At 46.7% G+C, this 14,083-nt stretch overlaps 1 protein-coding gene across 12 annotated transcripts in view; it reads right to left on the bottom strand.

The window, feature by feature from the left end:
* The window catches only part of SLC25A42 (solute carrier family 25 member 42), a 194,004-nt gene that overhangs the window by 91,885 nt on the left and 88,036 nt on the right, over positions 1 to 14,083 (bottom strand). For all 12 annotated transcript variants that reach the window (XM_068106718.2, XM_068106709.2, XM_068106717.2 and 9 more), the window contains 2 exons: positions 7,455 to 7,480; positions 1,244 to 1,410 (listed from right to left, as the gene is read on the bottom strand). In XM_068106718.2, the coding sequence (XP_067962819.1) occupies positions 1,244 to 1,410; positions 7,455 to 7,480 (193 nt within the window). The remainder of the gene's footprint in view (positions 1 to 1,243; positions 1,411 to 7,454; positions 7,481 to 14,083) is intronic.

Here is a 14,083-nt window from a genome sequence, read left to right as displayed (position 1 = left end):
CGCTGTAAAGCGGAATACAAGGAGCTGCCGGCTCCCCGCTTCCCGCCCGGAGTGGACCTGCTCGCTGTGCCCTGTGATCCCACCTGCTCATCCTTTCCAGCCATTCCTGCCTGCAAGTTCCCCATTTGCGTACGTGAGTTTGTTTTGTTCGTGCTGTCCTGGGTAGTAACTAAGTCTGTATAAGCTAGTAATTTTCACTGTGTCACCTGCGTTTTCATGTCAGCTGTAAATACCCGTGACTGCTCTTTTTGCTTATGTGTGTGTGAATAATAATAAACCCCGTTACTCTTCTGTACGTCTTCTTCTTCTTCCTCTTTGCATTCGTCGTCTTAGTCTTTTCCACATTGAGTATCTGTGGCGCGATACGGCCAATGTTTGGGTGAATCGGGTTTAGTCGGGGAACAACTGTTCGGTCGCGGAGCCTCCGCTCGGCAAACAACATCCTTAACCACGTACCGTAACAATATGAAGCACAAAGCTAAAGCCACACTGGAGTGGCTGAATAAGAAGGAAATAAATGTTCTTGAGGGGCCCAGTCAAAGTCCTGACTTGAACCCAAATCAAAATTTATGGTGAGACACTCTTCTCGGCTGTGGCACATTCTTGTAAATGCACTTCATCATTTTTGTCATTTTTAAAAGAACTTTTATTGCCTTCCCCACTCATATTATGTGTAGAGGCCATGAGTAAGGGCAATTAATAAGCGAAATAATAGCACAGATTCATGATTGCGAGTTGAGAGGTGCAGCAAAGGGTTTATGGTTTAGGAACTGATGTGAGAAGGAAAGACAGGGCAGATCTGGGGTGGCAGGCCCACACTGCACAGAAAAATCAAATATAGTCCTGTACAGTATCAACATCTGCGCACCTCTCCCTTGTGTCCTCTGTTTTTAGTAGGGTGGGTGGGAGGAGACGCGGGGGTAGGGTGATGGGGGCTCATAAACTCACAAATACTGGAAGTCGATGGGTCGCTAATTAGGAATGGATATACGTTTACCATTTCGCAAATACTTGGAACTCGTGACAAGAGAACTCGCGAATACTGAGGGTTTACTGTACACAATAAAATGTATCGACCCATGATTTGGCACAGTACAAATATTTGTTCAACCACTGAAAAAGTTGGATAGAAGAAAAATGTACTGGGTCAGTACGAAGCACAGCTTCACAGAACAGGATAAGGGGGAGGAGGGGTGGGGGGAAGGAGGGTGAATAAGGCAAGGGCGTGCGAATATCCCCATACCTGCCGTGCATATCATAATAGGCCCCAAGCAGACGTTTATACTGCTCATGAGCGCAGAACTGTATTGCAGCGTATGGCACAACTCGTACCATGGTGGCAGAGTTTCCACGCCACAAACTGAGGAGACCCTCTGTACGGTACGTTTGGCACAGTAGTCGAAAAGCACCCTGCCAAAAGATAATCACACATTTGTAATATGAAGAATGCAAGGCTATTAATAAATTAATGTTAGCCATTGGAAAATTCGAACCCAGAGCATCCAGCCAGTTTGTTACTTAAAAATGAAGAACATCCTTTTTTTTTTTTAATCAAGGCAAAAAATAAATACAAGACCTATTAACAGCAACAGATCATTTTAAAGCAAATTCAAATCAAAAATAGTTACCGAGTCAAAAATAATTACTGAGTGTTACAACAATCTCATATTCAACATGAAATAGAGAGTGATTGATATTTTCTTGCAAGCGATGTTGGCAAAACCACAACGTCTGCCGATTTTGCCAAATGTCTGTGCCTCGCAGTATTTAGCCAACTAACTCATGGATTTACCTTTTTTGTTTCATTGTCAACAGGCATTTAACACCCTTGTTTCAAACAGCTCGAGCTAAAGGCACTTAAAACACATTTCAAGTCATTTGAGGAAAACTTTCTTTATTTTATAAACAAACAAAACAAGCGTTACACCTAAGTCCCCCGTCGGGGAAGTGATGTGAGTTGACAAAGTGGAAGACGCAGAAAACATGCTATGATATGATATTTCGCTCACAAGGTTCAGACATACATGGAGGCGGCCATCTTGGATTTTGACGTGGCGACACAATTTTCAATAGCGTTCTTCCTTATGCCTAGATACACCCACACACCAGATTAGAAGTTGGTACTTCACTTATTTTTCAAGATATTCCGCTCACAAGGTTCAGATATATATATATATATATATGGTGGCGGCCATCTTGGATTTTGACGTGGCGACCCAATTTTCAATAGCGTTCTTCCTTATGCCGAGATACACCCACACACCAAATTAGAAGTTGGTACTTCACTTATTTTTCAAGATATTCCACTCACAAGGTTCAGACATACATGGCGGCGGCCATGTTGGATTTTGACGTGGCGACCCCATTTTAAACAGCGTTCTTGCTTGTGCCTAGATACACCCACACACCAGATTAGAAGTTGGTACTTCGCTTATTTTTCAAGATATTCATCTCACAAGGTTCAGACATACATGGCGGTGGCCATCTTGGAGTTTGACGTGGCGACCCCATTTTAAACAGCGTTCTTGCTTGTGCCTAGATACACCCACACACCAGATTAGAAGTTGGTACTTCGCTTCTTTTTCGAGATATTTCGCTCACAAGTTTCAGACATATATATGGTGGCGGCCATCTTGGATATTGACGTGGCGACCCAATGTTCAATAGCGTTCTTCCTTATGCCGAGATACACCCACACACCAAATTAGAAGTTGGTACTTCGCTTATTTTTCAAGATATTCATCTCACAAGGTTCAGACATACATGGCGGCGGCCATCTTGGATTTTGACGTGGCGACCCAATTTTCAATAGCGTTCTTCCTTATGCCTAGATACACCCACACACCAAATTAGAAGTTGGTACTTCGCTTATTTTTCAAGATATTCCGCTCACAAGGTTCAGACATATATGGCGTCAGACATACATGGCGGCGGCCATCTTGGATTTTGACGTAGGTTGCACCCACACACCAAATTAGAATTCGGTCCTTCGCTTACGCACGGACGCACGCACGCACGCACGCACACACACACACATGGACGGAGGGGAAAACCATAGTCCCCCTTTCGCTCCGCAGTGCGACGGGGGACAACAACTACATATGATTGGTTTCTCAGATATGTCAAGTGCTGAACTTTTAATTACCAACAAGAACCTTATCACAGAACACAAGTATGTCCAATATGTGATCAACAAGGATTTCGACTTTTAGCACAGGACAACTCAAAGAAGTGAATATTTTATGATAATATGCAAGTTATTCATAAATAAATAAATAAAAACGTTTCAAAATTGATCGATTACTTTACCAGGTTAACAGGAGCAATGAATATTAGTTATATTGTAATGGGCTTGGTCTCCCTAAAGAGCGACGCGAGACCGCCAGATATTAACTCCCAAATCAGATATTAACTCGCAAGACACTGGCTGGCCGAGCAGATGGATAAAGGGACACTTTAATTTATGATGAATAAGTGGACACTTGTGAAGAGGGCACTGATTGTGGGGCTGTACTTCTGAAACGGTTGCAGTGTTGTGTGCACAGCATTAATTCCAAAGAGAACATGAAATAGAATAGCACCAAAGAACAAAGCCATAAAGAGATGGGTGTGACAGCATTCCAACAGACTGGTTCAGTGGCAGATGCAAAAACGTGAAATCATCTGAGATTATTGAGAACAACAGACAAATTAAATCGCAAACCACCCCTTTTGTTGGGAGATGGTAATTCAACTCTTTCCCAAATGGATTCCTTTACACCTCCAGCAAACCACTTTTTTCTTTGTCTAAGATAACCACTTGACTCTTATCAAAGGTGTGACCATGCAGGTTCAAGTGCATATATACAGTGTTCAACGCATCATCATAAGCTGGGTGACGATGTTGGTTTATATGGGCCTTAAGAGTTTGCTGAGTTTTCCTATGTGGGCTTCAGTGCATGTTGGGTCTCCACATCTGATGCCAAACATCGAGTCGCATTTCCTATTGTCCTTAATAGACCGGGAGCCCAGGGAGGTCAGCCTAGCTGAAAAAGTAACCAATTTTTATGTGCACCACAATGCTCCATGTAAGGAAAATGTAAGGAAATGGACGTCTGCCAGGCACACCCTGGTGGGTGTGGTCAGGAGGGCCATGAGAAAGGTACCCCAGAATTGAGCTCGGTCAGCTCATCACCTAACCACTTGAAACCCATGACAAAATGTTCAGCGTAACCCTAAGTATTAGGAATGACCACTGCCAGACATTTTTAGTGATGGGGTGTGCCCACCAGACTAAAATAAGTGGAACCCCAAAATTAAGCCAGATCAGCTCATGAGCTAACCCAATGAAACCTATTGCAAAATGTTCAGCATAACCCTATGTATCATGAATGACCACTGACAGACATTTTCATTGGTGGGGTACCCCCACCAGACGTCCCAAATGCCCACCCACCCCCATACCACTTGTGCATTAAGGTAGCAATACAGTGAAAAATACCTGTTTTCATGATAAAACATGGAAAATGAGATTATTGCTTGATCTGCTTCATTGGTACCTAGTCTATAGGAAAATGTGTGAAATAGGATGGAGTCTGCACTATTTAGGCTTAATTAGGCCTTCTTAGTTTACCTTGTCCATTTACACTGACTTGCTTCGGCGTTTATACGCTGACTCAGTTCTGCGTTTGTCCACTGACTCGGTTCGGCATTTATACACTGGAATCGCTTTGGCGTTTACACACTGACTCGCTTTGGCATTTATACACAGGCTTGCTTTGGCGTTTATACACTGACTCACTTCGGAGTTTATACATTGACTCGCTTCGGCATTTATACATCGACTTGCTTCGGCATTTATATATTGACTCGCTTCGGTGTTTATACACTGATTCGCCTCAGAGTTTATACACTGACTTGCTTCGGTGTTTATACATTGACTTGCCTCGGCGTTTATACACTGACTCGGTTCGGCATTTATACACCGACTCGGTTCGGCATTTATACACTGACTCGGTTTGGCATTTATACACTGACTCGGTTCGGCGTTTATACACCGACTCAGTACGGCGTTTATACACGGACTCAGTCGGCGTTTAAACACCGACTCAGTTCGGCGTTTAAACACCGACTCAGTTTGGCGTTTATACACCGACTTGGTTCGGCGTTCATACATTGACTTGCTTTGTCGTTTATACGCTTACTCAGTTCTGCGTTCATACACCGACTTGGTTCGGCATTTATACACCGACTCGCTTTGGCATTTATACACTGGCTTGCTTTGGCGTTTATACACTGACTCACTTTGGAGTTTATACATTGACTCGCTTCGGCATTTATACATTAACTCGCTTCAGAGTACGGGCTGCTTCAGTATTTATACATAGACTCGCTTCAGCGTTCCTACATTGACTCGGTTCAGCATTTATACATTGACTCAGTTCGACATTTATACACTGACTTGCTTTGGCGTTTATACACCGAATCCCTTCGGCGTTTATACACTGACTCGCTTCGGCATTTATACACCGACTTGCTTTGGCGTTTATACACTGACAAGGTTCGGCGTTTATACACCGACTCGGTTCGGCGTTTATACACTGACTCGGTTTGACGTTTATACACTGACTTGCTTTGGCGTTTATATACTGACTCGCTTTGGCGTTTGTACACTGACTTGCTTTGGCGTTTATACACTGACTCGCTTTGGCGTTTGTACACCGACTTGCTTTGGCGTTTATACACTGACTCGGTTCGGCATTTATACACTGAATTGCTTTGGTGTTTATACACTGACTAGGTTCGGCTTGCGGGCATTTTTAATTTGCTGTCACTCACGCAAAATACGATTCAAATAATCTTTTAAACACAGTTTTTAGCGTTTACCCGAAAGAGTGGCAATTTCAAAGGAGTTAACCATCATTCTTCTGTTCCTCAATGCAAATCGGACTCATGGAAATATAGGAATACGAAAAATATCCGTGTACGAGACGAGTCGAGTTCGTACCATTTCCTCTTGATACAATCAGCGAGTGGCGACCACAGTTATAGCACACATACTCACACACAAACGGATGCTTCTCCTTTCACCTGGAGATGCAAAAATCTATTATAATTACCTCCGCCACCAAAGGTAGACGGAGATTATATTTTCACCCCTCTCTTTCTGTTTGTCTCTTTGTGAACAGAATATCTCAAAACGTTGTGGATTGATTTTGACGAAATTTGGTGGACAGGTTGGGTGTGTGACAAAGAAGAATTGGTTCAATTTTGGTGAAGATCCAAATCCGGATCCGGCTAGTAGAATTTTTAAGTGATTCTTCACCATTGAGTGATAGGGCTAAAACCGACATATAGCAGGATATCAAAAAAAGTTATGGACGGATTTGGACGAAATTTGGTGGACAGGTTGGATGTGTGACAAGGACGAAGAGATTCGATTTTGGAAAAGATCTGATTGCGAATTCGGATACAATTATTATTTAATTTTTAAGTGCTTCTTCATCTTTGAGAGATTGGGTGAAAAGCAATATATAATATGATATTTTAAAAGGTTATGGACGAGTTATGGCTAAACTTGGTGGTTGAGTTGCTTAGGTGACAAGAACAAGTCGATTAGATTTTGGGTCAGGTCCGAATCCAGATCCGGCCTGTCAGTGGGATACAAAATGTAAACTGTTCAGCCTGCTGGAGGTATGCTCTCTACCGAGTGCCATACTAGTTACTCTTTGGTCCCAGAACCAAACAAAAAAGCATGTATTTATAACGGCACTCCCAGCCCACACCTCACCCCCTCCCCTTCCTTACAAATATGATTAATAGTAACTATCATACTTTTAAACTAACTCTGTGCATCGACAAGCCCTAGTTATGACCTTCCCATAGGTGTTAAGAAGCACAGAGGTTTGGGTAGATCACAACCATCGATGAACCTTCAGCCTTTCACAGGGGCACATCGTTGGGAGCTTTGCAATACGGTCTGAAACATGCCAAATTTTTGGACGAGTTCATCAGGATGTTCGTCACCCCTTTCTCGCAGGTATGTTTCCAAGTATTTTTGGCTTATTAAAAAATATATTTTTAAGCCGTTTCATGCCACAAGCCTTATGGCATGAAATATGGCCAGGCCACCCCGATGAACTTCATTACTAGGAGTTTCTGTGCATGCGCACTGAGCAATCTGGGGTGGATTATGTCATTTCAAAGGTGCTGTATTGGAGCTGATGTGCAAGCGAAGTAAATCCGCTTGTACATCAGTTATTGATATTCAGAGGAAAGGCAAAATATTCAAAATATAAATATTCAATTGATATTCAAGCTTTAAGTGATCAAAATTATCTACACAAAGCAAAAAAATTGGATGGAGTAAAGAGACCCAAAACTTTTTTCAGAATAATAAATTTTCTCAATTAATGCATTAAACAAATGCTAAATATTTCACAGCAAGCACCAGTTTTCACACATTTATGGCTCACCTTAGCTGAGAAGCGATTGGTTGAAACTGCAAAAAGTAAAGGAGATGGAGAGACAAAACAAAATGAAGGAAATGTTTCCATCCAAAATTAAAGCATTCAATATGAAAACAAGAGGGAGAATTGCTTTGAAATAAATGTCCTCTACCAAGTTTCAGTTCAATATCAGTAAACACATCCCTTTATTTAGGCAGTGTATAATGCCATGTTCAGTGTCGAAAAATAACTTGAACTGCCACTTTATAACTGCTGGCAGTTATGATCTGGTACCACGCCATACCACGTTGATACAACCCCGCTTTGATCAGACACGTGACCAATGACCTTCTCATTTAAAAAATAAAAAAACTGGATTCAGAATTGGATTTTAAAGTTCAATTCAAAGGACTTTTAAAAATACTCAGATTCAAAATAAATAAATAAAAATGGCTGCCAGACAATTCGACCAATGACATTAAAATTATGAAACTATTGTTACGGACACGACTTAGATGTTATGCTGGGCCGAGCGGAATGGCCGCCGTGTTCGCACAAGTTACCCGATTATACTCGAACGTTGGCCGAGTCGCGCTACGCTAAATCAATTGAGGAAAAGGACACAACGGCTGGGTTAAAATGACACGACACCAAGGGTTCAGTTCTCAAGACCTCCGGAGGAGGTTATAATATTGCGGAAGGTCAGATTACAGGGATGAGAGAGACAGCATAGTAAGGTAGGCACTTAATTACGGTCTTATAGTAGCCCCGACAGACGACAGATAAACAGGACAAAACTGACTCACACGGGAATTGATGGCAAGGAAAGCGGGTAGTCGATGGCTCAAGGTGCACCTTGGCTCAGGGACAGAATCGACCCGGTCCGGTCCAGTAGATGCGGGGAGGTCGCTCAGCGCTCGGAGGTCGCGACTTGTCTTTTCAAGCTGGGGGCGCATCTGACGTCACGTCCGGTAGGCTGCGTATATCCGGCGGGGAGTGACACGCCCTCGGCTCGTTAGCTCCGCCCCAGATGGAATCGGCCCATTGCTTCTCATTGGGTGCGGGGGGGTTACCGGGCTCCGCCCTTGACGAGGGGCCGACAGGCAGCCCCTTCGTGGTAACCCCGTCGGCGCACATGGGTAATGGCGGCTAACCGAGCCGGAGGGAGGACGCACACTCCCCGCGCCGCGCCGCGCCCCTCTGTTGTTGTAGTTGTTGTTGTAGTTGTTGTTGTAGTTGTTGTGGTTGTTGTTTCATGGGGAAGAAGGGAGGAGGTATGGGGAGGTCCTAAACTCACTACTGGTGCCATACGATCACATTCTGGTGCAACGAAGAGTCAGAATTAATGGAAACGAGTCCTTAACTGACATAGACTAAGAATAACTAGCAAGATGTCCGAAAGTTGTCTACGTGAGATGCGGTGGACCTGGGCACGACATTTAATGGGGGAAAAAGGGGAAGGTCGGTTCTACAGAGTGTTATTTACAGGCAATGGGACTAGGGAATGGGGGATTGGGGATAGTTGGGGAGTATTGGGGAAATAGGGGAATATTTACAAGCGGATATGGAGGCCAAATGCCATATCCGCAACATTGCACCCTTCTCTACCCTCGGGGCGTCCCGACCCGATAAATTCTTACCTATTTTAGTGTGGCACTCAGATGTAGTTCCCTCTACTATTAACTCTACCCTGAGTGCGACAGTTTTACAGATATTCACAAATGAGTAAATATGTCCCCCTGCGACGTTGCACCCTTCTCCTCACAGAAACACACCCACAGGATAACCGAATTGCGGAAAGAATTCGCAAACTAAACATACAGCCGGTAGGGAGCATTATTTACAAGACTACTCTGATATTTACACTACGATCCAGGACCTGTTTTTGGAGGAACACATGCAGATGTTATGCATAGAGAGAGCACGCATGCCAGCATCGATACACCAACCCACGAGTGCTCTGTGGCCTTACGGCCTTTAATAATGTGCAGAGCACCCCTGTCCAAGCACCAAAAGCACCACCCCATCACACAGTCAGCACCATCCGGTGCACCAATAAAGTGTCAATCACGGTGTGGTGTCGCAGCCGGCCGATGGTCTGCCGCTGGTCTTGCCTTCGTGTGGTGCACTTGGCCTTCTTACTGCTTTCAAAAATAAAGAAAGGCGCCAACCGCGTCCATTTCTTTATTGTGGCCGTCAGGGGGCCAACTATAAGTGGTTCACCTGTTTGGCATAGGTGCTACGTTGACCCAGAGGTCCATCAATGGGTGGTGCTTGGCCGCAACAGAACTGCGGTCCATGGTGGGCGGCCACAAACATTGCGGTCCATATGGTGTATCGATCCAGGCAGCAAGCAGCGAAAGTGCAGGCCCACAACTGCGGAGCCAGCACCTCTCTCTCCTCTCTCTCTGCCCCAAAGCCAGATCCTCGGAGGTGGGAGACAAAAGAAAAGACAAGTGAGTAAGGTGGTAAGGGCGCAAAAGTGCACGCAATGTAAGGTAATGCACACTGGGGGCACATGGGAACCAGGTGAGACAGGTACGTTCCTACCGTACGCCCCCACCCCCCCCCCCCCCCACCAGGTAACCTACATTGCCCCTCCCTTACCCCTTACTGTATCCACAAAACACAACACTACCCATAAACATCTACTTTACAAATCAACAAACGTCCCTACTGTCTTCCCCGTTCCTCCCATAAACCAAATTCGTCTTCTCTCCCTCCTAACCAATCAAAGTTGCCATTTTCAACTCACATCATAATTTGCTATCACCAATTCATCATCAGTCCCTCCTAGGGAGGGAGAGATGGAATCACCCCAATGTCTCATCCACGTCGTGATGCGTCTCACAAATCCTCACAGCAATTCTCATTTCCTGCAACAGAACACAAAGAAAACACAGGTGTGGAGTCATCATCATCACCACAGGTAAGTGGCTGCGTATGGTGCGACAGGTTCATCAATCCTAACTATCTCCTAAATGACTTTAACAACTTTACACTACCCGGGGTCTTTCTCCGGCCAAACCATTGGCCCTCTTACACTATGGGTTCTAAAAACCAATTCCCATTGGCCAAACTGTGGTGCTTTTCAATTTGGGGTCTCACTCCCCCGATTCATCTCCCGGTGCCCTCGCACAATTTCTGGGCTGTGGCGTGTACCTCTCCCAGCGGGTCTACCCACCTGCACACCTCCACCACTGCAGTTGCCTCCGAGCTTACCTGCTCCTCACCCTAACCTAACTACCTGGGGAAGGCCCTCTGGCGCTCTCCCCACTCGGTGCCCTCTCTGGCACTGGGCTACCCGGGTCCGTCCTCCGGATCCTCGGGCCCCACTGACACTAACGGCTCCCAGAGCCCACCTGCGGCCTCACCTGGCCGACATCCTCACAGTGGTGGAGTGCCCAACCAACTACACACACTAACAGGCTACACGCCCAGCCATTTCCACAACACTAATGCACCCATCCACAATACCATTCTGCAACCGCACCACAAATGCCAATATCCAACCACAATTTACCTATACCCTCTACCTAACACTTACACTACCCGCCCCGGGTATTCGTGAAAGGGGTCCACTCTTCCCCCATCCACACCTTCGCACCATGCACACCACGCACACCACTCCGTACCACTTACTCCAACTCTCTCCACACACCTGTACTTGCACACCTGTGCTCTCATTCTTGGTGCCGCCTGCACCCTTCTCTCCCCAAGCGCATTCGCGCTGATCCACACACTCACTACTCACACACTGCTCCACACACCTGTCCAGTTGCACACCTGTGCAATCACACCTGTTCAATTCTCACACAGCATCATCTCATCTAACTACTCCCCTCTGAAACTTGCGCTTCCCAGTCGTCCCTTTAAACTATTGCGCTCCCACGTCATTATCATCCACACTAATCTACCTGCGTCCCCACTACAGGTATCAGTCACTAACTAACCTTAACGTTACCTAATGTCATCTTCGCTAGATCCCTACCAATATCCTAACCCACCCGGGCTAGTTTTCACTGCCATACACCCCATAAGCTATTGCGCATTTGCCCCACCATGGGAAGGGTGGCAGGGATGCCACCCTTACCCACCGGGCCCATCGCTCACTACCAATTTTGCACATCAAATTTCCACAAATCAAAAATTTGCCAATCACTACCCATCATCTGCCAATCATTACTGCCACTCCTTTGCCAATCATCAAATTTTGTTTTTCTCTAATTTTGGGTCCAAAACACTAACCTCATCACACAGTCTACTCACTAATGCCTCTCGGTGCGCCAATTCCTGTCCAAAGCCCGGCTTCGTAAAGCCGAGCAATGAATGCGGGTTGTTTGGTGCCAGCGGCTGGATACGTCCCGCATTCGGTGCAGGGAAGGAGGTTTACCCGGGCCGAGATCCCACGCACCTTCTCGGCACGGAGCCATCCCATGGCTCGATCTTGACCTGCCGGAATGCCTCAACAAAAAGTGGTCGCCATGACGACCCTTCCTATCCAGCCGCCCGCTCCGCCTAGTGGAGCACGGACGCGGCCGTTCAAAGCGAGGCCCAGCACGCACCGAGGGCCCGATTCGGCTAAAAGTCGACCTAACCTCTAACCTGGTTACCGTCGATGCTTCACCTGGGTTCTTACACGCATACGCTACCCCTTTCGTGCTCCTACATCCAGCCGTCTCCATGCTCCTCGTACCTTTCCTTACACACCCAGGTACTCTCATTCCACTCACAGCCTTGGTCACACACCTGACCACCGAACACTTTGGCACACATTCGTTGGTCGCACACCTCACCAACACACCTCTTCGCGCCCCCTCCTCGGTCACCTCCTCTGTGACAATCACAGGTGTGCTCTCATTCGCACACCCAACCACGTGCCTCACTACCAATTCCAGCGTGCATTCCCACTCACGCTCTACCATTCCAGGTGTGCATCCTTCCATTCCAGGTGTACATCCCCGCTCACCTGTCACAACCAACTCACGCTCCTTGTCACTCTCACTACTCTCACCTCCATTCTTGACAGCGCACTCTTTCCTCATGCACCCGTCCGTTACACACCTCTCTCGCGCACACCCTTGCGCACACTCTCCCGTCACACCCTCTGTAACACTCACCACAGGTGTGCATTCTTCCTTGCCTTTGACAGCGCACTCTTTCCCCATGCACCTGTCCATCACACACCTTTCTCGCGCACACTCCTGCGCACACTCTCCCGTCACACCCTCTGTAACACTTACCACACCGCGCTTCCATGTGCTCCCTCGCACACGCGCTACGACCGACTCACTCTCGCCAGCACCCTCACTCCTTGGCACGCACTTTTTCCTCACACACCCCAGAGTCGGACTTTCTCGCACACCTCCTTTTTCGCACACCAGACCTGTCGCACACTTCACCAACGGCCTCTCACGAACACCCGGGTCCATCTCGACCCCCAAGCTTCTTAAATCCCCTGGCGCATCATACGCACGACCATATTGGTCACCACTTACACCGGGTCCTCTTCCTCTTCGCTTCTCCTCCATCACCTGCGAATCCCTCATCCGGTTAATGAGCACATCATCACGATCCAAACACAGACTTTGGACCAATTCTTTTATCTCCTCTTTTATCTCTTTCTTATCCTCTCTCCGTCGCTTCTTAATTTCGCTCACCCCTTCTTCCACTTCTTCTAATTTCTGCTTCACCTCTTTTATGTCCCGGTACGTCTCCTCAAGCTCGTCCTCTAAGGCTACCTTGACCGTTTCCATGTGCGTCCTCACCTGCCGGTCCTTCGTCTCCATTACCTCTACCACCTCGTCCAACCTCGTTGTCAGTCCCTCACGTACCATCTGACATTCCCTCTTTGTCGCTATTAAGTCGTTTTTTATGTCGTTTTGTGTCGCTTTTAACCCTCCTAATACCGCAGTGTTCCTTTGAACCTGCTCCGTTAGTTCTTTTTGTCCCTCTGTCAGCTGTTCCACCTCCTGCGTCAGGTCCTCTATGCCCCCTTGTAACTTTACAGTCCCCTCTCTCACCTCCTTCTCCATGTGCTCCTTACAGTGCCTCACCTCCTCGCGCACTCCTCCGACCTCCTCACTCACACCTCTTCTGATCTCCTCTCCCATCACTTGCATCTCCTGCCCAGATGCCACCCTCATCTGCTCCATTTCCTCCCTGTGAGCATCCAGTTTGGTTTCTACCCCCATTCTGACCCCCTTTATCTGCTGCCCCATTTGTTTAACTTCCCTTTCCGCTTGGTCCCTCATGTCCCTCAATTTGCCTTCCATTCTGTTTTCTAACCCCTCTAACCCCTTTTGCATCCCTTCCATTTGATTCTCTTGAGCGGCCATTCTGTTTTCTACCCCCGTTAACCCATTCTTTACTTCTTTTATCCCGTTGTCTAACCCCTCAAAATTATTGTCTAACTTCCCAAATTTCTTGTCTAACTCCTCAAAATTATTGTCTAACTTCCCAAATTTCTTGTCTAACCCCTCACCGGTACCCCTCGCTTCGTCCCTCATGTCCCTCAATTTGCCTTCCAATCGCTCAGCCCGAGCATCCATCCGGTTCCCCAACCGCTCACCCAATCGCTCAATTTGGCTCCCCATACTCATCTGTACAGCTGCCTGTAGCTGCGCAATGAGGGCCTGCATGTCAATCGGCTGCAT

The sequence above is a fragment of the Myxine glutinosa genome, chromosome 2 (genome assembly GCF_964187855.1).
Source record: "Myxine glutinosa chromosome 2, kmMyxGlut1.1, whole genome shotgun sequence".
NCBI lineage: Eukaryota > Metazoa > Chordata > Myxini > Myxiniformes > Myxinidae > Myxine > Myxine glutinosa.
Note: the sequence above shows the minus strand (reverse complement) of the source record. Positions and strands in the feature narration are given on the sequence as shown.